Here is a 25,855-nt window from a genome sequence, read left to right as displayed (position 1 = left end):
GGGGACACATGGGCATGGGGACAAGCGATGTGGGACATGGGGGCGTGTGGACATGGGGACACAGTGACATGGGGACAAGGGGACACGCGACCAGGGGGACACACGGACACTGAGACAAATGGGTATGGGTACACACCAACGTGGGGACACGGTGACACGGGGACCCGTGAGCACAGTGCCACAGGTACAAGCAGACCCATGGACACATGGGCATGGGGACACAGGGACAGCGTGACACGCAGACACGGGTGCACGTGAACGCGGGTACCTGCGGACACAGTGACACGGGTGCTCACAGACATGGGCACACAGTGACATGGGGACACGGGGACGTAGGTACCCGGTGACAGGGGCACGCGGTGACACGGTGACGCCCACCGACCCAAGCCAACAGCAGCATCCCTGTCCCTGTCGTCGTGTCCCCCCCCCCACCAGTGCCATTCTGGAACGCGTCCCAGCGCCGTGGTGGCAGCGCCTCGGTGACAGCACCCGGTGGCTCAGGGATGTGGCCATGCTGCGGCTGCTGGTGGCCAGCGCCCACATCCCCGGGGCCACCGGCTCCGGTCCCGGTGTGCACGTGTCTGCCCGCTTCAGAGGTACCGCTGGGTACAAGGAAGGGGGGGGGGCACACACCGTCGGCCGTCGCCGCGTGATGGGATGGCATCGGCCATCCTGGTGTACCGGGGCGGCATCCTCGTGGGACGGGATGGTGCCGGCCACGCTTGGTGACAGCGCTGGCCGTCCCCACGCGTGGGGACAGTGCCAGCCTTCCCCTTGCACCCCGACGTCCCCACCCTGACGTGCCACCGCCCTCCCTCCCGTCCCCCCCCCCAGGCGTCCCCAGGAGCACCCGGGTGGTGCCGGAGGAGCGCAGCCCCACTTGGAATGAGGTGAGGTGACCCCAGGGTGGCCTGCGGTGGCATGGGGACACTTGGGTCACCCCACTGACCCCTTGTCACCTCTCCCCCCCCCCCAAAAGACGCTGGCATGGCCACTGGGCACGCGTCCCCTGCACCCCACGGCCAGCCTGACCCTGCGCCTCCGGCACTGGGGCCAGCCGGCACCCCGGGGGTGAGTAGCACCCGTGGATGGGCACCCTGGGGGGACCCCCCCCCCGCAGTGTGGCCACCCTCACTGTGTCCCCCTGTCCCCGCAGGGACCTGGGTGCCACCACGGTGTCACTGGACCGGTTGGTGGCCAACCCCGGGCTGCCGCTGGCCCTCAGCCACGTCCCGCTGCTGGACCCGCGGGGACAGCCCACGGGGGTAAGCACCCACCCACGCACCCACCCAGCAGCACCCTAGGGTGCCGCCGGACACGGTCTGGGGTGCCACCCATCCATTCGCAGTGCACCGTCACCCTCCGCTGCTCCTACGTCCCCCGTGGCACGGCCGGGGACGCCGCGGTCCCCCTGCAAGGACCGGTGCCACCGCCGGCGGTGTCACCGGCGACAGCCCACCGCCCCGGCAAGCCCCCGGCAGGGAGGAAAGAGGATTTCCAGGTATGGCACCCATGGGTACGGTGGGACCCGGGGGGGATGTCCCATCCGGCGGCCACCACGTCACCGCCTGTCCCGTAGGTACGGGTGAGGATCATCGAAGGCCACCAGCTCCAGGGCAATGACATCAAGCCGGTGGTGACGGTCCTCATCGGCCAGCACCGCTTCAGGACCAGGATCCGAGTGGGGAACAATCCCTACTACAACGAGGTGACGCCGGGGAGGGGACATGGGGACCCGCCGGTGTCCCCTCACCCCGCCCTCACCCCCTTTTGCCCATTTTCTAGGTGTTTTGCCAAAATTTCCACCGGACGCCCGCCCAGCTGGCGGCGGAACCCATCCGCATCCAGGTCGGGGAGGGGATCGGTGGCACTGGTGGGGACGGGGACAGCGGGGTGGCCACCGACGGCTGCGTGTCCCCCCCAAATCACAGGTGCTGGACTCACGGGCCACCCGCGCCGAAGCCGTCATCGGCGTCTTCCAGGTGAGGACGGTGGCTCGGGAACGGGGTGTCACGCCGCGGTTCGGCCGCTCTCACCCGCTCCGCTGTCCCCGCAGCTGGACGTCGGCACCGTCTACCGCGCACCGGGTAGGCGAGAGGGTTGGGGTGACACCGCGGTGACGCCGGGCTGACACCGGGGTGACGACGCCGGGGGTCTCCCACCGTGCCAGGACGCAGCTTGAGCTGGAAGTGGCTGAGCCTGCAGCATCCGAACCGCCCCGACGCCGGGTCCCGGGGGTACCTCCGCGTCAGCCTGGCCGTCCTTCGCGCCGGCGAGCCGGTGCCGGTGAGCCCCCCGCCACCTTCCCCAGCCACCCCCCAAAAAAATATTCCCTGGCGGGGGGGGGGGTTGGTCCCCATTTTTCCATCCCCCCCGTAAGGAGCAGGAGGAGCCGGCGCGGGACGAGGACGTAGAAGCCAACCTGCTGCGGCCACCGCCGTGTGCCGCCACGCTCCAGCTCCGTGTCTACCGCGCCGAGGACCTGCCGCAGGGTGGGCACCGGGGTGGGTTTTGGGGGCGGGGGGGGTGTGGATGTGGGGGACCCCCCCCCGCCCACCTCTCCCCATGCCCGGTGCAGCAGAACCGGCTCGGCAATGCCTTCCCTCGGTGCTACCGGCTGGCGGCAAGAGGGGCTTCGTGGCGGCGGCGGTGCGGGTCACCTTCGCCGGCAGGACGGTGGGTGCCGGGCAGGGGACGGGGGGGGGGGGGGGCAGATCCTGCTTGGGGGGGGCTCACGGCTCTGCCCGATGCAGCTCTGCACCCGGGTGATGCCCCCCCGACGCCAACCCAACGTGGAACGAGGTCTTCTTCTTCCCTCTGCGGGTGAGGTGACCCCCCTTCCCAGTCCCGGCACGCATCCTGCACCCCCCCCCAATGCAGGGTTACCCCAAAAAAGGGGGTGCACCCCCTTTTCAACACCATGCACCCCTGTAATTTTGTCTCCACAGCTGCCCCCCATCTGTGATGAGATCCAGCTGGCCATCCTCAGCGGGTAAGTGGGGGGACATCCCCTCCGGGTTTGAGGGACACCCCCCGGTTTTGGGGGACTCCTGCCGGTTTTGGGGGGACCCCCACCCCTTTCACTGTCCACCCATAGGTCCCGCAGCAGCAAAGTCCTGGGCACCGCCACCCTCCACCTCTCCCAAATCTCCTCCGCCGGTGCCGAGCTTGAGGGTGAGGAGGGTCCACCCTTGGGTGGGGGGTCCCCAGCACCCAGACCCCCCCCCTTTCACCCACTGAACCCCCTCTTTCGCTCCCAGAGGGGACCCCCGGCTTCTCACCCTGCTTCGGACCCAGCTTCCTCCCCTTCTACGGTCCCCGGCCGGATCCTGCCAGGACACCCAGCACCGTGAGTGGGTTCCAGAGTGGGGACAGCACCCATTTTGGGGGGGGGACACGACACCCCTAGCCACCCCAACCCCCCCCACCCCTAATTTTACAGGACACCGGGGTGGCTTATCGGGGTCGGGTGCTGCTGGAGCTCAGCACCCACATGGGGACCCCGGACGGGCGCCAGCGAGACACCATCGCCCCCGAGGACATCGCCAGGGTGCAGGTGGGGACACGGGGACACGGTGCGATGTCACCCTTGGGGTCTTTTTTTTTTTTTAAGTGCCATTTGAGTATTTTGGGGGGAAATTTTAACCTGTTTTTTTGCCGCAGCGCCACTTGCCCCGCCGCCGATTCGGGTTGTGCGGGGTCTTCTATTCGGCCACCATGGTGCCAGCCGGCCCCGAGCTCCTGCGCTTTGAGCTCAGTCTTGGCAATTACGGGGACACGGGCGATGTCACCTGCAAGCCGGCCGCTTCCGTCACCCCGCACGGTTGTCCCCTCTTCGATGGTGAGCGGGATGCTGGGCTGGGGGGGGACACACACAAGGGTGGTCCCCGCCGGCATCCCATGGGATGCTCGGTGCTCTCCGGATACAGGCAACCGCTATCGCTACCTGCCGTGGTACGGTGACAAGCCGGTGGCGGCTGTCACCTCCTCCTGGGAGGACGCCGGTCACCGTTGGGATACCCTAAACCTCCTGCGTGCCGTGTGCCGGCGGTTGGTGAGCACCCATGGGTGATGGCGGGGTGGGATGTGACCCCCCCCCACACACACACACGGCCCCCCCACTCCGGGTCGGGATGGTTTGGGGACATCTTTGCAGGAGAGGAACGTGACGGAGCTGCGGGACGCCCGGGGGGACGCCGGGGGGGACATCGGCAGGAGGCTGCTGCGTCAGCTGGCGCAGGACTGCAGGTGAGCCGGTGGTCCCTCGGGTGGGGGGTCTCGGGTGTCTCGAAGGAGTGGGGTGGTGGGATGCTGCCGGGGGGGGGAGGACGGGGACAGCTGGGCCTGCCAAGCAGTGGTTGGGGGGGGGAATGGGGCATTTGGGGGGGGGGGAATGGGGTATTTGGGGGAAATGGGGGCATGGGGGGGGGGAATGGGGTAATTGGGGGGGTAGGATTTTGGAAGGGAAATGGGGGATTTGGGGGGAAATGGGGCATTTCAGGGGAAAATGAGGAATTTTGGAGGACAATGGGGCGTTTGGGGGGGGAATGGGTCAACTGAGCGGAAAGTGGGGTATTTGGGAGGGAAATGGGGCATTTGGGGGGAGATGGGGCATTTCGGGGGAAAAAGAGACAGTTGGGGGAAAATGGGGCAGTTGGGGGCCAAACGGGGTATTTTGGAGGAAAAAGGGCCATTTGGGAGGGGAAATGGGGGCATTGGGGGAGGAAAACAGGGCAATTGAGGGGAAAACAGGATATTTGGGGGGGACGTGGGGCATTGGGGGGGGGAATGGGGCATTTGGGCAGAAAATGGGACAACTGGGGGGGAAATGAGGAATTTCAGAGGACAACAGGACACCTGGGGGGAAAACGGGACAATTGCAGAGAAGATGGGGCATTTGGGGAGAATGGGACATTTTGGGGGGCAACGGGACATTTGGGGGGGGGAACTGTGGGGGAAACGGGGCATTTGGGGGGGGAGCAAAGCTTTTTTGGGGAAAACAGGTCAACCGGGGAGGGGGGGAAACGGGGCATTTTGGGGGGGTGCTGTTTGCAGGCGGGCACTGCCCCAGCTGGAGGCGCAGCCCACCCCCACGCCGCTGGACACCCACCTCCGGGCCGCCCGTCTTCACCTCCTCCGGCGCGTGGCCGCGGCGGCGGCGGTGCCACCGAGAGCCGGCTGGGACACGTTGCTGCCGGTGGCCGAGGGCTGGCTGCGACGTGTGGTTGCCTCGGCTGTCGAGGTGGGGGCCGGGGCCGGTTGTCTGTGTCGGGGCGGGGTCATCGCTGTGATGAGTTCTGGCCGGTCTCAGCCCACCGGTCTCTCTCTCTCTCTCTCCCTCTCCCTCTCCCCGCAGCCACAGGCCGGCGTGCCCGACGTGCTGCTGTGGCTGCTGCAGGGGGAGCGGCGGGTGGCCTGTGCCCGCGTCCCCGCGACCGACCTCATGTTCTCCCGGAGCGGCCCCGGCGCCTGCGGCAGGCTCTGCGGCCGGATCCAGACCCTCTTCCTGGTGGTAGGCACCCCACGTCCCCTCCATGTCACCTCTGCAGCCCCTCCGTGTTCCCTGTGTCCCATCCACAGCCCCCCCGCATCCCCTCTGTGTCCCCTCCGTGTTCCCCCCACATCCCCTCTGTGTCCCCTCCGTGTTCCCCCCACATCCCCTCTGTGTCCCCTCCGTGTTCCCCCCACATCCCCTCTGTGTCCCCTCCATGTGTGCTCTATGTCCCCTCTGTAACTTCACCACGTCCCCTCCATGTCCCCTTTGTGTTCCTCCTGTAACTCCTCCATGCCCCCATCATGTCCCCTCTGTGTCCCCTCCATGTCTGCTCCATGTCCCCCCATGTCCCCTCTGTGTCCCCCCCACATCCTTTCCATATCCCCTCCATATCCCCCCACATCCCGTCCATGTCCCCCTTGTGTCCCCCCAAGTCCCCTTTATATTCCCTCCCCGTCCCCTCCACGTCCCCTCTACGTCCCTCCTAGACCTGCATGTCCGCTCCATGTCCCCCCCCCATGTCCCCTCTGTGTTCCCCCCCCGTGCCCCCACCCACGCTGCGGGGCGCAGGGCTCTGGGGACATCCGTGCCCAGCTCCGGCTCCGTCTGTGGCTGGGACGGGTGGCCGACAGCGGGGACCTGCCACGGCACCTCGAGGGCACCCTGCGCGTCTACGCCGAGACGGTGAGCCCTAGGGCCAGAGAGATACCGGCGGGCTGAGACCGGACACAACTCATCGCAGCGATGACACACGCACACATACACAACCAGCCCCCCTCAACCCCGTGTGTGTGTGTGTGTGTGTGTGTCCCTCCCCCAGTATGAAAACCAGACCAAGCTGTTGGGCAAGTGGGGTTCCCGGGGATTGCTGGGGCGCCCCGGCTTCTCCGACAGCGCCGGCAAAGCGGGGCTCCCCCGCCACAAGATCCGTCCCCCCAAGGGCTGGCGTTGGGACGGACCCTGGACCGCGGAGCCCCAGCGGCGGTGAGTGCCGTGGGACGGGTCGGTGACACCCGCCCCGCCACCTCGGGGACCTCGGGGAGGGTGACGCCGGCGTTGTCCCCTCGTCCCCAGGTTGCTGCTGGACACGGAGACCAACGTGGGCGAGGTGCTGGAGGAGGTCTACGAGAACGAGAGCCGGCGGCTCGGCGGGGAGTGGGCACCCGCCGCCGCGGCCAGCACCGACGCGGTGAGCGGGCGGTGGCGTGGGGGGCGGCGGGGAGGAAGCCGTCGGTGGGATGACACGAGCGCGTCAGGGCTCAGCTCTCGCCCGGCTTTGCAGAGCGGCGCGGCGGTGCCGCCGAAGGACGAGGTGGCGTGTCCCCAAGGTTGGCACGTCACCGACGGCTGGCGGGCGGACGTGACGGGGGCCGTGGATGAGGCCGGTGAGTGGGTGTCCCCTCCGGGCACCCCGGGGTGGGTGGGTAGGTGGTCGGGTGGTGGCGGCGGCGAGGACACCCGTGTGCCGCAGGTTGGGAGTACGGGGTGAGCGCGGCCCCCGGCAGCCCCCCGCCGGCGTGGCACGCCGTCGAGAAGACGTACCACACGCACCGGCGTCGGCGCTGGCTGCGCACCCGCCGCAGGGACCCCGGCGCCCAGGGACGGGAGCAGGATGTGGCCGCCTTCCTCCGGCTGGTCGGGGCGGTGGGGACAGGGAGAGGGCGGTGGGGAAGGGGGTGGCAGGGATGGGGGTGGCGGGGATGGGGGTGGCAGGGATGGAGATGACAGGCATGGGGTGACAGGGATGTGGGTGGCAGGGATATGGGTGGCAGGGATGGGGTGGCAGGGATGGAGATGACAGGCATGGGGTGACAGGGACGGAGGTGGCAGGGATGGGGGTGACAGGGATGGGGGGTGACAGGGGGGGTGACAGGGATGTGGGTGGCAGGGATGGGGGTGACAGGGACAGAGGTGGCAGGGATGGGGCGTGACAGGGATGGGGGTGACAGGGACAGAGGTGGCAGGGATGGGGGGTGACAGGGATGGGGGTGGCAGGGATGGGGGGTGACAGGGATGGGGGTGGCAGGGACGGAGGTGGCAGGGATGGGGGTGACAGGGATGGGGGTGACAGGGATGGAGGGGTGACAGGGATGGGGGGTGACAGGGACGGGAGTGGCAGGGATGGAGGTGACAGGGACAGGGGTGGCCGGGATGGAGATGGCAGGGATGGGGGTGACAGGGATGGAGATGGCAGGGAAAGGCGTTGGCCCACCCGTGCACTGGTGTGAGCAGCCCTGTCCATGCCCTCCCGCCACGCCACGTTGTCCCCCTGCCCCACTGTCCCCTGCGTGCCCCGTGTCCCCGCAGCACAGCCCCGAGGCGGCGGCGGGGGCCGAGGCCTGGGAGTACGGATCCCTCTGGGGCTGCCGCTTCCATCTCCAGCCCCGGGCGGGCGACGTGTGCCGGCGGCGTTGCTGGCACCGGCACATGGTGCCCACGCAGCCCTCGCCCGTGGCACCCCTCTTCCTCCTGGAGGGCTCCCTGGTAGGTAGGGGGGCAGCTGGGGGGAGGATTGGGGGGGGTCCTGGGGGTAAGGGGGGGTGTGGAGGGATGGGGGACAGAGGGAGGGAGGGATACAGGGGTGGAGGGACAAAGACGGAGGGATGGAGGGAGAGGGATGGAGGGATGGAGGGATGGAGAGGGATGGAGGGACGGAGGGATGGATGGAGTGATGTGGAGGTGGAGTGATGCTGGGGCAGTAGGACATGGGACAGCAGGACGCAGAGCCGGGGGACAGCAGGGTTAAGGGGACCTCCCCCACCACCACCCCACATCCCATCCCACCGCAGGGCACGGAGGACCCGGCCGAGGAGGACAAGCCGGCTGCGGCAGAGCGGCAGTCGCGGGGCTCGATCCGGACCCCCCCGCAGCAGCCCGTGCCCCTCATCCTCTGCACCTTCCAGCGTGAGTCCCGGGGGACACGGGGACAGGCTGGAGGGGGGGGGGTGCCAGGTCCCCCCAACCAGCCCCTGCCTCTCCCGCAGGACCCAACTTCTTCCAGCTCCGCTGCTACATCTTCCAGGCGCTGGAGCTGGCACCCCACGGCACCAAGGCCACCGCAGGTGGGACCCCCCCGCGGCCCCCCGGCCCCCACCCCGGTGGGCACCCCGGGGTGCTGACGGCGTCCCTGTCACCCAGACCCCGTCGCCCACGTCTCCTTCGTGCACGTCAGCCAGAGCACCCGGGTGCTGCCCGGCACCCTGGACCCACTCTGGGACCAAACGCTGCTTTTTCACCGGGTGCTGCTGTACGGGGACCCCCGGGGTGTCCGGGATGAGCCCCCCGCTGTGGTGGTGGAGGTCTTCGACCAGGACGGAGGGGTACGGCACCTACGGGTGGGGGGCACCTGTGGGTGGGGGGCAGCCCCCGTGCCCAAGCAATGCCTCGCAGGGTGCCGGTGGTTTCCTGGGGAGGAGTGTGTGCACCCCAGATGTTTGGCTGGACGTGGGACGCCGGCGGCCCCCCCGGCTTCGGCGTTACTCCCTGGGGGGGCCGGGGGGGCCGGCCGGGGAGCTGCTGGCCGCCTTTGAGCTGCTGCACGACGCCGAGGTGAGGGGCTGGTGAGGAGGGTGGCACGGAGGGCACCCAGGTGATGGGGTCCCATCGTCATCGTCGTCCCCGGCAGGATGGGTCCTTGGCACAGCTCAGCACCCCTCCGTGGAGGCAGGGGGTCTTCAGCGTCCCCCTGGGCATCCGGCCCCTCCTGCGGCTGGTGGCACTGGAGGTGAGACCCGGGGACCCCGGGTGGGGACGGGGAGGGGGACAGGCTGGGGACAGGGACAGGGATGAAGAAGGGGATGGGATGGGGACAAGGACAGGGGGAGGGATGGGGACAGGGGTGGCTGGGGACAAGGACATGGATTGGAACAGGGGTGAAGACAGGGCGGACAAGGTCTGGGATGGGGAATGGGATGGGAACAGGATGGGGACAGGGATGGGGACGAGGTCCAAGATGGAGACTGGGAGGCAACCAGGCTGGGGACAGGGATGGGGACAATGATGAACGTCCTGGGCATGGGATGGGAACAAGGACAGGGATGGGGACGAGGATGAAGACAGGCTGGGGATGAGGTCAGGGATGGGGACAGGGATGAAGAAGGGGATGGAGACGGGACAGGGACAAGGACAGGGATGAAGATGGGGACAGGCACAGAGGGACGGAGACAAGAGGAGGACAGGATGGGGACGGAGATGGGGACAGGGACGAGGATGGGGACGGGCACCTTCAGCATCCCACCAGGCATCCAGCCCATTTGAGGTGACCCCGGAGCACTCAGGGCACCCCAGAGCGGGTGACGGCTGCTGGGTGCCCCCCCCCCAGGTGCTGGCATGGGGGCTGCGGGGGCTGCGCAGTGGCGTGCAGGCACCCAGCCTGGAGGTGCAGTGCGGGGGCCGGACCCTGCGGACCCCCACCATCACCGACCTCGCCGCCAACCCCAATTTCCCCATCAACGCCTTCCTGCTCATGCTGGTGAGGATGGGGGGGATGGATGGGGGGGACCACCCCACCCATGGGTGCTGCCGCTGGCACCCCGGGGTGACAGCACGGCTCGGCCCCAGCACCTGCCGGCGGAGGAGGAATACGTGCCCCCCATCCGGCTGCGGGTGACGGACACGCGGGATTTTGGGTACCGGCCCGAGGTGGGGCAGGCTTGCGTGCGGAGCCTGGGGCAGTACTGCTGCCAGCCCCACGGCGAGGGGCAGCCCCCCGGCCCTGGAACCCCCCCGCCTGGCTCCGGTACGGCCCTGCCCAGCACTGGTACCCCCTGCCCCATCCTTGGTACCCCCTGTCCCATCCCTGCCCCATCGCTGGTATCCCCTGCCCCATCTCTGGTACTCCCCAGCCCCATCCCTGCCCATCCTTGTCCCATCCTTGGTACCCCCTGTCCCATCCCTGCCCCATCCCCGGTACTCCCCAGCCCCATCCCTGGTACTCCCCATCCCCATCCCTGCCCCATCCCTGGTACCCCCCCGTCCCATCCCTGCCCATCCCTGTCCCACGCTGCCCACCTCCAGGATGGTTTATTTGCCCCTCTCCCCCCCCCACAGCGGCTCCCTGGGGCAGGATAGCTCAGGTGAGTCCCCCAGGCCCTCGGCACCCGGCCTCGCGGCTGGACACCGGGGTCCCCGGCCCCGTGCCTCAGTTTCCCCGAGTAATCCCCTTTGCTCCCTGCAGATACTGCCCAGGATCACCACTGAGAAGGGCGCTGCAGACAAGGTGGGCACGGGAACGGGGCCACCGCGGCCACCGCGGCCGCCTGTCCCCAACTCATCCTGCTCCCCACCAGGCTGCGGAGGAGGAGGAGGATGAAGATGAAGATGAGGATGACTGGTGGAGCAAATTCTACGCGGCCACGGGGGACAAAGCGAAGAGCCGGCGGGGGACCAACAGGGACAGACTGAAGGTCAGCCAGAGCCTGGGACCTGGAGCAGGGGACAAGGATGGGGATGGGGACAGAAACAGGGATGGAGATGGGATAGGATGGGGACAAGAATGAAGGAGGGGACTGGGACAGGGATGGTTGGGGACGAGGACACAGGTGGGGATAGGGATGAAGATGGGATAGAGATGAGGTCAGGGGTGGGAACAGGCTGGGGACAGGGGCAGTGATGGAGATGAGGTGGGGATTGGGACAAGACAGGAATGGGGACAGGGATGGAAACGGGATGATGATAAGGTCAGGGATAGAGATTGGGAGGGGAACAGGCTGGGGACAGGGACAGTGATGAAGAAGGGGATGGGATGGGGCACAAGGACAGGGCTGAAGACAAGACGAGGACAAGAACAGGGGTGAAGATGGATGGGGACAAGGATGAAGAAGGGGATAGGGATAAGATGGGGAGAAGCACCAAGATGGGGATGGGGACAGGAACAGGGACGGGAATGGGGACAAGGATGAGGACAGACACCGCTCCCCAGATCTACAGCTGTGAGCTGGAGGCAGTGCCCGAATTCGAGGGGCTGCAGGATTTCTGCCAGACCTTCCCGCTCTACCAGTCGGGGGGTCACCCCGTGGCGGGGGAGGACCCCGTGCCTGTGGGCGAGTTCAAGGTGGGTGAGAGCCCCCGTGGGACCCCGGAGCCGGGGCGGAGGCACCCCGGGGTGCACGGCCGGGCGGCTCTCGCAGGGGCTTTTCCGTATCTACCCCCTGCCCGAGGACCCCTGGGGTGCCCCCGCCACCGCGCCACTTCCAGGAGCTGCCCCCCAGCCAACCCCAAAAGTGCCTGGTGCGGGTCTACGTCGTCCGGGCCTTCGACCTGCCCCCCCGCGACAGGAACGGGCTGGTAAGGCCACCCATGGGTGCTGGGCAGGGGTCCTCTGTCCTCTCCCCCCCCCCTGCCACCCTGACGGTCCCCTCCCTGCTTCTAGTGTGACCCCTATGTCCGCGTCTCACTGGGGGCGAAGACGCTGGGCCAGCGGGACCAGTACGTGCCCAACACCCTGGAGCCCGTTTTTGGCAGGTATGGCCAGGGTGGCTGGTCCAGTGGCACGGTCACCCTGGGGGGGACAAGGCTGGGGGGGGGCCTGGCACTGAGAGGAGGTGCCCAAGGAGGGCTGGTGGGGCCGCGTTCCCCATGTCGGCATGTCCCCGTGCCAACCCGTCCCTGTGCCACCAGGTCCCTATGCCACTGGGTCACCACGCCACCGGATCCCCATGCCACCAGGTCCCCATGCCACCGGATCCCCATGCCACCAGGTCCCCATTCCCCACAACAGCAGGTCCCTGTGCCACTGGATGCCCCATTCCCCAGGTCCCCACGCCACCAAGATGCCCCATTCCCCGTGCTGGTGGGTCCTTGTGCCAGCAGGTCCCCGTGCCTATGGGTCCCCACTCCCCGTGCCAAGGGGTGCCAGCCCCCAGGCCGGCGTGTCCCCGGGGCTGATGGCACCCTCGCTGCCAGGCTGTTCGAGGTGACGGGCACCATCCCGCTGGAGAAGGACCTGCGGGTCTCGCTGCTGGACTACGACCTGCTGCCACCCGACCAGGAGATCGGCACCACCACCATCGACCTGGAGAACCGCCTGCTCTCCCGCTTCCGTGCCCACTGCGGGCTGCCCACCCTCTATCGCACGTGGGTGCCCTTGGGGTGGGGGGGTGGGGGAGTGGGGGGTACCAAGGGGCTTGGAGCATCGGGGTGCCCGGTCCTGAGCCCAGGAGTGGGCACGGGGACGGGTGCAGGGTGATGGGGACAGGGATGGGGACAGGGATGGGCACAAGGAGAGGAGAAGAGGGTGGGCACAGGGGGATGGGGTGGGCACAGGGGGATTGGGATGGGGTGGGTACATGGGGGTGGGCACAAGGAGATGGTGAGGGAGTGGAGGGGGACGGGGTGGGCGCGGGGAGGTGGGGTGGGCACAGAGGTGGGGACAGGGTGGGCACGAGCAGATTAGGATGGCGTAGGCACAGAAGGATGGGGAGGGTACGTGGGGGTGGGCACGGGGCTGGGGACAAGGTGGGCACGAGGTGAGGATGGGGTTGGCACGGGGATAGGCACGGGGGGACGGTTGTGGGGTGGGCACGGGGGAACGGGGTGGCACAGGGATGCTCACAAGGAGATGGGGACAGGGTGGGTGCATGAGGGTGGGCACAGGGATGGGGACAGGGAGACGGGGATGGGGTGGGCAGGAGGAGACGGGGATGGGGTGGGCACAAGGGGATGAGGTTGGCACAGGGGGATGGAGATGGGGTGGGCACAAAAAGAGGAGGATGGCGTTGGCACAGGGATGGGCACAGGGGAATGGGGTGGGCACAGGGAAATGGGGGCGATGGCCAGGGAGGGGACACCCAGGAGGGGTGACGCCGCAGCCCCCAGCCCACCCACGGTCCCCACAGCACCGGCCCCGGGCGCTGGAGGGACCAGCTCCCCCCCAGCCGGGCACTGGAGCATTTTGCCCGCACCCGAGGGCTGCCGTCACCCGAGTTCAACGCCGAAGGCACCACGGTCACTTTTGGGGATCACACCTTCCTCCTCAGCCACTTCGGTGGGTGAGGGTCTGGGTGGGGGCACGGGGGGGGGGGTAAGCCAGATTCTGTCCTGCGGGTATGACGGTTCAGCCTTGCAGAGAGCGGCCCCCCCGTGCACCGGCATCTCGGGGTGCCCCGCGAGCGCCTGGCCCTGCACGTACTCCGTGCCTGTCACCTCGTCCCCGAGCACCTCGAAACCCGCACCCTCTACAGCAGCACCCAGCCCGGGCTGGAGCAGGTGGGGATGGGGCACCCCGGGGTCGGGTGGAGGGGGGGGACAGGGACAGGGAGGGGGTGATGGAGACCCTGGGGTGACGAGGACATGTCCAGGGATGGACCCCAGGGTGATGGGGACCTTGGGGTAGGTGGGGATGCCAGGGGGATGACGGTGACCTTGGGGTGACAGGGACGCAGGGGTGGGTGATGGGGACCCGAGGGTGATGGGGATTCCAGGGCAGGGAGGGATGCTGGGGGGGGAGCGTGATGGAGACTCAATAGGGACCCTGGTGTGACAGGGACAGTGGGACGATGAGGACACAGCCAGGGAGGGATCCTGGGGTGGTGGGGACCCTGGGGGTGCTCGGGCTTGCCTTGGGGACCCCAGGGGTGACAGGGACCCCTGGGGCAGGGATGGATGCTGAGGGGGTGATGGGGACCTTGCAGTGACGGTGACCCCAGGGGTGATGGGGACCCAAGGCGTGATGTAGACCTGGAGCAGGGGGGATGCCAAGGGGGTGATGGGGACCTTGCAGTGACGGGGTCCCCAGGGCAGGGAGGGATGCTGGGGACTCTGGGGTGACAAGGATGGATGCTGGAAGGATGATGGGGGACCCTGCAGTGACGGGGACCCCAGGACAGGGAGGGATGCTGGAGGGGCGGTTGATGGGGACACCCTGGGACGGGGGGGACGCTGACACAGGGACCAAGGGGTGCCGGTCCCAGTCCCCCCTCCGCGTGCCGTGCAGGGCAAGGTGCAGATGTGGGTGGACATCTTCCCCGCCAGCCTCGGGCCCCCCGGGCCCCCCGTCGACATCACCCCCCGCAAGCCCCAGAGGTGAGCGCCCGGCCAGGCCCTGGGGGGGTGGGACGGGGACATCCCGGGGGAGAAGGTGACGAATCCTTTTGGTCCCCCCCCTCAAGGTACGAGCTGCGCTGCGTGGTCTGGAACACGCGGGACGTGGACCTGGGGGACACCAACCTGGCGGGACAGCGGATGAGCGATATCTACGTCACCGGGTGAGCCAAGGCCACCGCTGCGTGTCCCCCCCCCCCGGGGAGGTGACAGCGGGGCTGGGGACAAGGGTGACGGCAGCGTCCCCTTGCTCCGGGTGGCACGGCAGGTGGCTGGACGGGCTGGAGGAGCAGCGGCAGAGGACGGACGTGCATTACCGCTCGCTGCAGGGGGACGGGGGCTTCAACTGGCGTTTCGTCTTCTCCTTCGAGTATTTGGCAGCCGAGCAGCTCTGCGTCCTGCCCAGGAAGGCGAGGGAGACCCCGGGGTGGGGGGTGCTGGGGTGGGGGGGACACAGGCGACAAGGATGACACCCCTCTCTTTCCCCCTCCCCACCATGGCAGGAGCATTTCTGGAGCCTGGATGAGACGGTGCTGAAGGTGCCCCCCAAGCTCATCCTCCAAGTGTGGGACAACGATAAGTTTTCGGCCGATGATTTTCTGGGTGAGACCCCATTTCCCTGCCCCGTGTCCCCCAACAGGGTGGGGGACACCCACAAGTGACAGGGGACACCCACAAGTGATGGGGAGCACCCATGGGTGACAGAGAGCCTTGGCTTTTTCCCCGCAGGCGTCCTGGAGCTGGAGCTCACCAGGCTGCCGCAGCCGGCCCAGCACCCCCAGAACTGCACCCCGATGGGGCAGGGGACCCCCCAAAGCCCCTGGCCCTGGCGGGGGGTGCGGGCCCCCTCCCGGCTGTCCCTTTTCCGGCAGAGACGGGTGAGGGGGTGGTGGCCCTGCACAGTGCAGGAGGGCGGCAAGCGGCGACTCTCGGTAGGCGGGGGGGGGACACCGGGACAGCGATGATGGGCGGAGGACACGGACAGATCCTGCACCCCACCTCCCACCCATCACCCCCCTCCAGGGTAAGCTGGAGCTGAGCCTGGAGCTGCTGACGGCAAAGGAGGCGGAAGAGCGGCCGGCGGGAAAAGGCCGGGAGGATCCAAACATGTACCCAACGCTCCTGGCACCCGTGTGAGTCCCGGAGGAGAGCGGCTCGTCCCCCCCCAGCCCGGGGTGCGGGGTGCGGGGGGGGGGGAGGGGAAGGGGGACATGGGGTGACTAAGCTGGGTGTCACCCCACAGGCGTCCCGAGTGGTCCTTCCTCTGGCTGCAGGCACCCCTGCGCAGCCTGCGCTACGGCATCTGGCGGCAACACCGCTGCCGGATCAGCCTGGGGCTGGCACTGCTGCTGCTCCTCGCCCTGCTCCTCACCTTCATCTACGCCGCCCCGGTGAGTCTGGGGGGCACGGCCACCCCCCCGATTCCCACCCTCACCAGCTGAGAAGCCCCCTCCGAGCTCCCCTTTCTTCCTCCTTGCAGGGTTATTTGGCCATGAAGCTGGTTAACCCCCTCCAGAGCTTGCAGCTTGCCAGCGGCGAGCATCCCGCGGGCGGCGCGGGCAAGCCCTGATGTGACACCCCCGGGGATCGCCGAGAGGATGCCACCCATCTGCGTCACCCCTTTAATAAAGCCACATCCAGTAACAGCCAAAGCATCGACCCCAACTCCATGGGCTGGGGGGACTGACAAAGGAGCTACTCCATTTTGGGGAGCCCCATGGCACTGGGACGTGGCCCCCGACTCGCTACGGCACTTGACAGCATCGGTTTGGGGAGGAAATGCTGCATCCAGGGGACTCGGCCATGACCAGGAGCACAGCTGCGTCACACACACACACCAATGTTTATTCCAAGACACCAGTTACAGCTCCAGGGAGAGGCGCGTGTTTCACTCCTGGTTATCAGGCAAAAAGAGGCAAAAGACCAGAAAAACTCTCCTTTCATGCCACAACCACCATTGGGCACTTGAAAAAAACCTCCCACCTAACCCAGCAACAGCATCCTGCCAAAAAAGGCTGGGCACGTGTGCCCCCCCCCCCCCCCCCGCACCCGGATACCAGTGGGACCCCCACAGGGATCCGTCCTGGGTGTGAGTGTTCTGGAAAGCTGCGGGGCAAGGACACAGCTCCCCAGGACACCGGCGAGGAGGGCACTGCTAATGATGGGGCTGGCGGAGCGGCAGATTTGCCCTCTTGATGTCCCCAGAGCCACTAAGACTCCCCTGGGACAAACTGACTTAATATCTCCCTCTCCTGGGTCCCTCTGGGGACCCTGCAGCCTCCGTACCATCACCCCGCAAGCGATCGATGGGGTCCCGGGGGGGTGAAGGTGGCTGCGATGACCGGCAAGAGAAACGCAGAGAAATCATTGACCAAAGCAGTCACTGAGGTAGGAATAAACTACGACTCCCTGAAAGGCAGCGAGAGCTCCGGCTCCGAGAGGCAGGGGAATCGCCCCACGAGGCTCAGCTCCTCCTCGGAGGGGCCCCGGGATGCAGCGAGCACCGAGGGGAAAGCTGCCAAAAGCCACGACACGACATGCAAACAGCACCGGTGCAGGAGGCCGCGCCGGGACGGGAGGCGTGCGGAGGCGGCGGCATGCTCAGCAGCGGCCCTACGGAGCGGGGAGAGGGACCGAGCCCCGAGACGTAGCAGCAAATGGTTATGAATGATGGGGAACCCAGCATTACAGCCCAAACCGAGGAGGGGTCTGCAGCGAGGGGCTGCCCCAGGTTGGCTTCACGGAGGGTACCGGCTGCTCCCCAAGGGGTGAGCCCAGCAGCCAGGCAGGTTCCCAGCTCGACCTACCTTGTCACCGGGGAAAACCATCAGCATTCCCTGCCCCAAAACACCAAACCTCGGCGACAAGTGGGACAGAGAGGGGTTGCACAGCGGCGGGGGAATTCAAAGTATAAAGAAAAGCAGTCTGGTCTCCAAAGACAGCCTAAGGGCAGGCGATGGAAAGCAGCTGGAGCGGGATGAACAGCTTGGAAAATCCCTCCTGGAAATGAAACTGCTCAAGACGAGGGGTTGCGAGGATTATGGTAACGCTGCAAGGACTAGTAGGAGTCTGGTGAGGAAAGCAGGTGCTCGCTGGCATCCCTCTCAGCCGGGGTTTCACAGCCGAGGTGGTGACTTCTGCCCGCATTTGGGCTCCCCGTACAGCAGAGAGATGGCTCGGCGCCACCGGCACCCCACGGTACAGCCCATCCTCCTAAACGACTCACAAAGCAAAGCTCCTCCATAGGACAGCAGGTCCATCCCCGCAGCGCTCAGCTCCCAGTCCATTGCACGCCACGCCAAGGATCCCTGCTCCCACTGGGAGCAGCATGGGAGTTCTGGAGCTCGATAAGAAGTGGCGGATGTCCCCGCTGGGGTTTTTGGGGGGGGGAACATGAGGGTCCCTGCCATGAGGGTCAGTCCATCACGTTCTGGCCAGTCTGGGACGGGTGAGAGTCAGGACGTGGCTAGCAAGGACTAGCAACGGGCCATCCCGGGGGGGGTTCCCAAGTCAATAGAAGTGTTTCCGGCTCTGCTCCTGCCACTTGTTGTAGACGATGACTCCAATGACGATGGCAAAAACAATGGCAACAAGGGAGAAGAAGACGATTAAGAAGAGAGCCAGGCCGCTCATGGGCTCCAGCGGTGCCTCCACTGCATGACAGAGGAAGAAAAACAACCCGTGAGCCCCCAGAGAGCCCAGCACCCCAAAACCCAGCTGAGATTTGCCTGTACTGGGGGAGTTTACCCACCCCACACTGACACACCGGTAACACCCCTGCCAGGCTCAGACCACCCCAGGGTTTGGCTTCCCAAAGCTTTCGGGGCCAGCTCGTCATAAGGGCTACAGCCCCGAGACCTCAGGACACACAAGGGGCTCATGGATACATCTGCAATGGAGTTTCTGGAGGAGAGATGGCACCATTGAGGTTCAAACCTCTGTGAGCTTCCAGTGGACCAGCACACCCCATTTTGGTCACGGCATGAGCAAAGTGGAGCGGACACGCTTAGCCCGGCAGGCCAGGGTTCTCCAGGAAGGCAGCACCTCTCCAAGGGCAAGCACTGCTTCCCACTACACCCACTCCAAACAGAGACGGGCTGTGACACCAGTTGTGTCACACAGCAGGCAAGAACAACCATCGGCAGAAGGAACAGGGCACGGACCTCCCGATTCCAGCTGGAACTTGGCTGGTTTGCTGGCGAGATGATGTGGTTTCTGCTCTGTGAGCACCACAGCTCCACAACCCTACAAGTCCCTCCAAATCCCTGCCAGTCCCACCTTCCCCTGCACGAGGCCAGCGGCTCCTACTCACTTCCCGGCAGCTTCAGGTTGTCCACAACTGGCAGATACACCTCTCTGTCCCGCTTCTCCTCCTCCGGTGTCCGCTCCACCGTTAGCTGGTAAAGCTTCAGCGAAATGATGTCATGGTTGTCTGGAAGCAGACCAGAAACGTATCCTGAGACGTCACCAATAAGTATGGCTCCAGCCAGGGATTCGAGTGCCACAGGCAGCACCGTGGGATGTTACCACTTGGGGCAAAAGGCGCTGGCTCTTCCCTCCCAAGGGGGGAAAACTCACCTCCGCAGGGCAGGGTCTACGTCGGGCTGAGACCTGCGCCCCAGCACAGGGCCCTCTGCCAACAGGAACCTTTAAGCTACTTAAACTGAAAAACAACAGCCCAGATTGGGAGATCATCTGACTCAAAACCTCTCGGCCACCCGAAGGGAATGTGTTAGCATCGGCCTCATGTGGCCCTACTTCCTTTGCTCGTGATGGTGGAGTTATTAGTGGGACAAGGCGAGCGCTCCACACCAGCCTGCCAGCTCCCCGGGCACTGGGCAGAGATCTGAGAGAGAAAAGGAACTTTTGTTGGAGTCAACAATGGGCCCAGACTCCAGCCATCAATGCACTTTTGTAGAGGCATAACTCAAATCGGGCTTAAAACCTGCCAAAAGAGGCACAGCGGGATAACATCAGGCCTCACAGCACCTCGACCAGCACTGGGAGAGAAGCATTAGGCTGAGGAACGGGGAGGGCTTTAGCTCTCTGCAAAACCTGATTTACATCGGCCCACATTGCACCAGTTTCCAGGCACACCTGGCTGGTCCCTCCCTCAGTAACAGGCGGGCAATAGCTCTCAGGCTATGAAATCCAAAGTGAAATACTCCCAGGCATGTCCCAGAGACAGGGTCAGGGAGCAGGAGCAAGCATCATCGTAGCTTGGCTGTAACGCCTGGGGCATCTACAGCAAAGGCAGTTATTTCCAGCACTGCCCTCAGGGCTAACCCAGGCATCATGGGCTGCAGCAGGAGAGTACAGATTTTTTTTTCAGTGCTCATCCTGTTTTTACTCCTCCCAAGGTGCGCGTTTTGGAGACAGACCCTCCGGCTGAGCTGGTACAGCCGCTTCACTGCCATGTCGTTAAGAGAGGCTGGCTGAGGTCAGGCTGTGGCTCCACAGGGAGCTCACGGAAAGTGGGAAGCGCTGCCTAGACAAAGCTCTCAGGGGAGTAACGCGCCCAGACCGGGCTTTTGGCTCCTCAGGAGTTGCTGCAAGATAAAAAACAAGGTGCCCGCTCACAGCTCAAGGGTGTTTAAAGCATGGAAAGGCCCTCACGTGCTTCTGTAAGCCCCACCAGGTACAGAGCTGCACTTCCAGACACCCAAAGCTGCACAGGAGCTGCCAGAGCCACTTGGGACACGAGGCTGGGGGCCCCGGGGCAGTACCTGACAGGTCTCCAGTGACAGAAGAAGTCCCAAAGTAGTACCCACGGGGCAAGCGCACGCCCGGCACGTCGATGCAGTCTCTCCACTCGTGCTTACCGTCGATATCGATCAACACCTGAGAAAGAAGAAGCTCCCTTAGCCCCCCCATGGTCCCACTGCCCACTCTGCCCTGGCAGGCAGCACTCACCGTCAGTCTCCTCTTCACGTAACGGATCACCAAGAAGGTGTCGTGGTTGAGGTTGCGCACCATGGCCGTGCAGCCCCCCAGCTCCGTCGGTCGCCCGTCCCGGTCGTGGTCGTAGGTGAGAGAGCCGTTGTTCACCATGGCCGAGATGTAGGGGAAGACGCGCTGCGAGGAGGGGCAAGGCTTGGGATGAGTTTCTGCTCTCGCCCCACCGGCCACGGCTTGGCTCTACCAGCTGCTTGTGAATCCTGGCACACCTCCAGGATCAAGAGCCACGACAGCCCTACGGACCCCAAACTCCTTCACCCCCCAAGAATCTGCCTCAACAAGACAACAGCACGATCCCACTCCATCCCTCAGCCTTCCTGGGGCTCAGCCTCAGCTCCCAGGTACCCAGGATGGAGGACAGCCAGTTTCCATGCAGTCTCTCACACAGGGATTTCTGGAGATCGGAGGAGGGAACTCCTCAACTGTGAGCCAAGGTGAAACCCAACAGCTTGGGAACGGGTAGGTCAGCAAGAGCAAGTACCTGATTTCCCGGGCTGTACCTCCTCTTCTGAGCCTGCCAGTCCAGGGTTATCGCAAAGCAAGAAAGAGCACAGAAGCAAGACGGTCACAGACCAGAGTTTAGTATTAACCTGCAACTTCGAAACTTCCTCCCTAGAGACCTCGGCGCATTGTCGGCTTAGTGGAGACTAAAGCTGAGAGGGGTTTTAGGTGTTAGGTGTCAGGTGTCGAATCCCGGGACACACGGCAAGGAAATGGCGCCAGTGGGCGAAAGCCACATCGAGTGTTGCCACATACAGCATTTCTCCTCCTTGCTGCACAGCAGCTCGCTTGCACAAAAACCAGCACCCCAACAGGGGACACATCAGCCATGACAGCTCCCCAGGGACCCACAACTAACCTGCCCCTCTTCTGTCAAGAATAAGACACTTCTTTTTATCCTTTTAAAGGTGAGAGAAAACAGCCATGAACCCACACGCCATCACAGCAACTGGCCAATCAACATTTCTCCATCTCTTCCCTTCCTTGGCGCTTGACTGAAGGAGGGCAGCCCCCTCCAGTTGCAGACTGAGCTGGGAAGCCGGACACCAATGTTCCACCGATCATTTCTTTTAAATAAGACCTGTTGTGCATCCATTTACCCCAAAAAAGCAGAGCTGCCACCCCACAAATCCACAGGATCCATCCAACACCATGCTAATCCCCGTGCGCTGCCGGTAACACAGCGCCAGGCGGCTCAGAAAGGCTTTTACGAGCACAAAGTCCACCCCTGCACCAGAGCCGGCTTCTTTGGATGTTCAAACAAAAGCTGGTAGTTACTCAACATTTGCTCGGCAGCTCCGAGGTCAGGGCACATCCCAACCGTACCCTTTTGTCTCTCTCCATGGGATGAAGGGGGTCCTGCGGGGCGGTGGGGTTAACGCCAAGGTCTTGGGGTAAAATAGTGCCTATTTTTTAGGGGAAACTGGAATCAAGAAAGGGCCCAGCTTTAGTTTTGGAGCGATGAAACAGATTCCAGCATCAGGGTGGGAAGGGCCTGATTCTAACTGCCTCTACAGTCCCTTCTTCACAGGAACAGACGCCAATAAACCCCAAAGAAACAACAGACGCATCAGAACACAAAGGTCTCTAGGCGGGCATCTTACAAAGAGGCAGAGCACAGTCACACTGCATCCTTGAGAGCAGGGAAAGCCTCCTGCCAGCTAGCTGCCATGAAACAGCCCCATCGTGCTGGCAGGCCTGGGCTGGCAGCTCGGGTACTGCTCTACTCAAGGTCTACAAAGACCACGCACTTGGTACAGCTTCACTTCAACCGCTACTTGCTGGCAGCCTGGAGAAAGCACAGGAGCTCACAACACGGAGATGGCGTCACCAACTAGTTTTCTCCTGCCCTGAAAGCCTTTTCTCTGGGTAAAGCTGACCACAAAACTACCGCTCAGCTTTTCACGCCTCTGAAGAGTTATTGCCTCACTAGGAAGAAAAACCAGCTACGTGGAGCACAGCAGGGGAAAGGCAGTGGAAAGGAAGCAGAGTAATATCTGGTCTCTGATTTAAGAGCTCAAAAAAGATCGTACCGCACCGATGAAGAGCTGTGTTTGCGGCGACACGAGCCGTAACCTCGGCGCTGCCCGTGCCACACTCTGCAGGCAGCCAGCAAGCAGCACGGTCCTGTTTATCCTTCCTAGCTCACCTCCTGCTGCTTCTCCTCATTCGGATAGGTGTCCACAAACACTCCCAGGCCCAGGAAGTTATCCTTGCTTCCAAAGACAGGTCCTAGAAGGAAGGAGAGGCTCTGAATAAGGGTGGCAAGACCAGGCAGGCATTGCAAAGGGTTCGTTACCATCCCTTTGTGTGGCCTTGAGCAGTTAATCAAGTACACAGACCCTCCAGGCAGGGAAGTCAGAGGGCCAGATTAAATCCCCTCCCCTTTGCTGGTCAAGGATCAAGCTTCCTCCGCAGTCTGTTTTTTAAGAAGCTGACTCTCAGCACGTGAGGCCCCACGCTTCCCGTTACACGGCCTATCTCAAGATCAGGGCAAAACCATCCCAAAGCCGCCTACCCTCGAGCTGACTCCAGCCTCCCAGGGCCCCCATAAACCCCCAACCCAGGGCGCCGAGGCTCAGAGGCAACCTCACGCACAGTCGTTACTCCCTCTTCGCCTGCCAGGGTGAAAGAAAAACAGCCCTAAGGCCCCAAAACACTGCAATTCGCTGCTGCGATTTCCCCGACTGAGCCTAGAGACCAGGAGGGCAAGTCTGGCCAACATGTGTCCTCAAGAAAGTGGCACGTGCCACTTGACACCTTCCCCTCAAGGCACAGCCTCCACCTCAGCAGCTACTGCCGGCGCTTTACCTGGCTGCATGCGATCTTTGGTGTACCAGATGGCAAAGCCGTCCCCATTCAGGTTTTTCTTGCCTTGCCCGTGGATTTTAAAATGCACCTGCATCTCCCAGTCTCGGAGGTAACACGGCTGCAAGAGAAGGAGTGAGGATGTGAAATTGGGGTGTCCCTCGTGCCAGCATCTGCCGCTTCCCTGCCCACGAGGATGACGGGTTGGCGGGGACGGACCACCGCAGCCAGCTGCGCCATCCTCTGCCCATCGCAACAGCCAGCAGCTCCGCGCGCCGTCAAACCGGAAAGCGCACTGCCGCTCCCCGTTGCCCTTGCCAACAGACCGTGCTGTCCCATATTTTGGATGCGAGGAAGAATAATTAATCCCAAGGGATATCATTAAGCTGAGGGAATTGGTCGTTACCCAAGGCTATAAAAAGCCAAGGGACTGATTCTGATCTCACACTATTCTGAGGCAACAGCAAAATCAGTAACTCACATCCTGGAAAAGGAGAGCACAAAAAGCCCGAGGAGCAGCTCCTAATTGCTGACGAACCAACTATTTCTTGAGCTACCAACAAATTCCCTGCGCTAACAGGCACACAACACAAAGAGCTTGTAACAGATTCGCTCACGCGATGTTGTGAAGCCGGCCAGTGGCTTCACTCAGAAGCCACAACATTTCGCAGGAGCCGTAAACCCAAGAAAAAAAAACAACCAACCCTTCCTCAATATTTTATAACAATAAAAGTTGCGCGTGACAGATCGCATCTGGTCTTGTAGGGTATTTTCCAAACCATTGGATCCTGGGCACAAAACCCCCACCAATTTCAACCCCAAATGGAAATTCAACAGGAATTATCAAGGTATTGAAGGGAGCCTTGCCGTCTGCCGAGCAAAAGGCTTGTGGGGACAGCGAAACACCTTAACAGAGCACAGCACTGGTACACCACGTCAAACCGCCGCTTTACCAGCCCCGATCCGAGATGTGGGCATGGCAAAGGGAGTGATGGGCGCGCTCCAGCCGTGGGTGTCCCAATAGACACCCCAAGCCGGTCAGCACAGACACCCCAAGTTCACACGGAGGGGACTCAACCCTTGCAGGAATCACCACACCAAAGGCTGGAAGCTGAAGTGCCACTGCTACCCCCAGCCCAAAGTCCCCCAGCCCGCAAAGCCCCCCAGCTCTAACCCCTACGGCCCTCCCCTGCCCCACTCAACACCCCCAGCCAGCTTCCCACCACCTTGTCCCTACGGCCACCCACAGCCCACCCCAATCCCCCCCACCGCCACCTTGGCCTGGACCCTCAAACCTCCCCAGCCCAAACGCCCGCCTGTATCCCCACAACCCCCCAGACCACCCCCACCCCCCATAAACCCCTCATAGCTGCTGGCCTGGACCCCCACCCTCCCTCATTTAGCCCAGGCTTGCCCAGTCACCCTGACACCACCACCCCCCCACCAAGATCCTCCCCCCAGCTCAAACCCCCTTCCCCAGGACCCCAGCCCCGGGTCCTGCCCACACATCCGCACCCCAAGTCACCTTATTTAGCCCCACACACACACACTTAGTCCCCAACCCCCCCTGGCCCCCAGTTCCCCCATATTCACCCCAAATCCCCCCCAAACCTGACTTGAACCGGCTCCTCTGGTGTCCCACCCGCCTCTATCCCCTCCCCCGCGTCCCGACCCTCTCCCTCAGCCCCCCCCACCCCATCCCGGTGTTTCCCAGCCCGGTCCAGGCCCCTCCACCCCCCCCGGTCCCCCCCGGGCTCACCACTCGGTTCCAAACGGCTCCCTGCTTGCTCTGCACGTCGGGGGTGAGGCGAATGTATTGGGTCATCACCATGGCGTTACCCAGCAGGTCCCACAGCCCCGAGCTGGCCGAGCCCACACCTACGGCCCACACACAAGATGGGTACCGGGCGCCGGTACCGGGCACCATCCACCGGCTCCGCCCCCCCCCACTGCCCTACTCACCCTGGTACGGCTTGGAGAGCGAATGTTCCCGCTTCAGGTGCTCCTCCGTCTGCTCAGCCCGCGGCCCGCCCAACCCCAAGGCCACCGCCAGCAGCGCCAGCCCAGCCCGCCACCGGCCCGCCGCCGCCGCCATCTTCCCTCCGCCGACCGCGCTCCAGACCCGCCTCGCCCGCCCATTGGCCGTCCCCATCACGCCTTGCCGCGGGACGGTTGGCCGCGCGGCCTGTCTGTCAACCGAGAGGCGGGGCGGGGAGGCGGGTGATGGGTAACGTAGTTCCGGCCGCCTTAAAGCGTCCGCGCCGGCACCCGGCGCCCACCAGCCCTATTGCTCCCCCGGCCTGAGTCCTGCCCCGCCAGGTCCTAGTGCCACCCCCTCCGGTCTTAGATTCCCCTCCCTCCCCAAGACCCCAGTGCCCCTCCCTGGTCCTAGTGCCCCCCCCACCCCCAGGTCCTTCTGTCCCCCCCCCCCCCCCCCCCCCGCATCCACCTTCCCCAGGGGACACCCCCTCACCTAACCGACACCCCCATCCAGGTGACACCGCCCCTCTGCGGTCCCACCTTCCCCCCCCCCACGTCCCCTTCAAGTGAGACCTC

At 64.5% G+C, this 25,855-nt stretch overlaps 2 protein-coding genes across 3 annotated transcripts; one reads left to right on the top strand and one right to left on the bottom strand.

Moving 5' to 3' along the window:
- Positions 1 to 511: 511 nt before the first annotated feature.
- FER1L5 (fer-1 like family member 5) lies at positions 512 to 16,346 on the top strand. The gene is given in 54 exon segments (XM_030034460.2): positions 512 to 596; positions 835 to 890; positions 980 to 1,071; positions 1,157 to 1,265; positions 1,349 to 1,501; positions 1,580 to 1,708; positions 1,786 to 1,848; positions 1,932 to 1,982; positions 2,057 to 2,087; positions 2,171 to 2,286; positions 2,381 to 2,492; positions 2,579 to 2,676; positions 2,754 to 2,771; positions 2,773 to 2,823; positions 2,949 to 2,992; positions 3,098 to 3,174; positions 3,261 to 3,349; positions 3,443 to 3,556; positions 3,664 to 3,841; positions 3,930 to 4,054; positions 4,157 to 4,248; positions 5,056 to 5,242; positions 5,357 to 5,509; positions 6,065 to 6,178; positions 6,315 to 6,478; positions 6,569 to 6,683; positions 6,777 to 6,879; positions 6,966 to 7,138; positions 7,802 to 7,978; positions 8,284 to 8,398; positions 8,479 to 8,556; positions 8,633 to 8,814; positions 8,885 to 9,043; positions 9,120 to 9,218; positions 9,816 to 9,965; positions 10,055 to 10,232; positions 10,544 to 10,569; positions 10,671 to 10,712; positions 10,783 to 10,899; positions 11,415 to 11,546; positions 11,623 to 11,655; positions 11,657 to 11,779; positions 11,865 to 11,956; positions 12,398 to 12,568; positions 13,330 to 13,478; positions 13,560 to 13,699; positions 14,427 to 14,515; positions 14,602 to 14,697; positions 14,802 to 14,943; positions 15,037 to 15,136; positions 15,263 to 15,465; positions 15,557 to 15,666; positions 15,777 to 15,924; positions 16,014 to 16,346. Coding segments are annotated over 54 exon segments (6,033 nt in total). The 3' UTR covers positions 16,104 to 16,346.
- An 11-nt stretch (positions 16,347 to 16,357) lies between these two features.
- On the bottom strand, positions 16,358 to 25,466 carry LMAN2L (lectin, mannose binding 2 like). 2 transcript variants are annotated; one of them, XM_030035650.1, is made up of 9 exons: positions 25,262 to 25,466; positions 25,059 to 25,177; positions 23,303 to 23,420; positions 22,641 to 22,723; positions 20,973 to 21,005; positions 20,447 to 20,608; positions 20,260 to 20,374; positions 18,846 to 18,965; positions 16,358 to 18,186 (listed from the first exon to the last, which is right to left on the bottom strand). In XM_030035650.1, the coding sequence occupies exons 1-9, from the start codon at positions 25,449 to 25,451 to the stop codon at positions 18,044 to 18,046; spliced, it is 1,083 nt and encodes a 360-aa protein (XP_029891510.1). In that variant the 5' UTR covers positions 25,452 to 25,466; the 3' UTR covers positions 16,358 to 18,043. The 2 variants fall into 2 exon arrangements, with proteins under 2 accessions (XP_029891510.1, XP_029891511.1); XM_030035651.1 differs by lacking the exon at positions 20,973 to 21,005.
- Positions 25,467 to 25,855: the final 389 nt, after the last annotated feature.

Source organism: Aquila chrysaetos, chromosome 13 (genome assembly GCF_900496995.4).
Source record: "Aquila chrysaetos chrysaetos chromosome 13, bAquChr1.4, whole genome shotgun sequence".
Taxonomy (NCBI): domain Eukaryota; kingdom Metazoa; phylum Chordata; class Aves; order Accipitriformes; family Accipitridae; genus Aquila; species Aquila chrysaetos.
This window is presented reverse-complemented; position numbering and strand designations above follow the sequence as displayed.

Coding starts and splice junctions, on each gene's coding strand:
- LMAN2L (XM_030035650.1), bottom strand. CDS start 25,451: ATGGGGACGGCCAATGGGCGGGCGAGGCGGGTCTGGAGCGCGGTCGGC. Junction 23,421..25,058: donor GAGCCGTTTGGAACCGAGTG/GTGAGCCCGGGG, acceptor CTTCTCTTGCAG/CCGTGTTACCTCCGAGACTG. Junction 18,187..18,845: donor CAACCTGAAGCTGCCGGGAA/GTGAGTAGGAGC, acceptor TCTGTCATGCAG/TGGAGGCACCGCTGGAGCCC.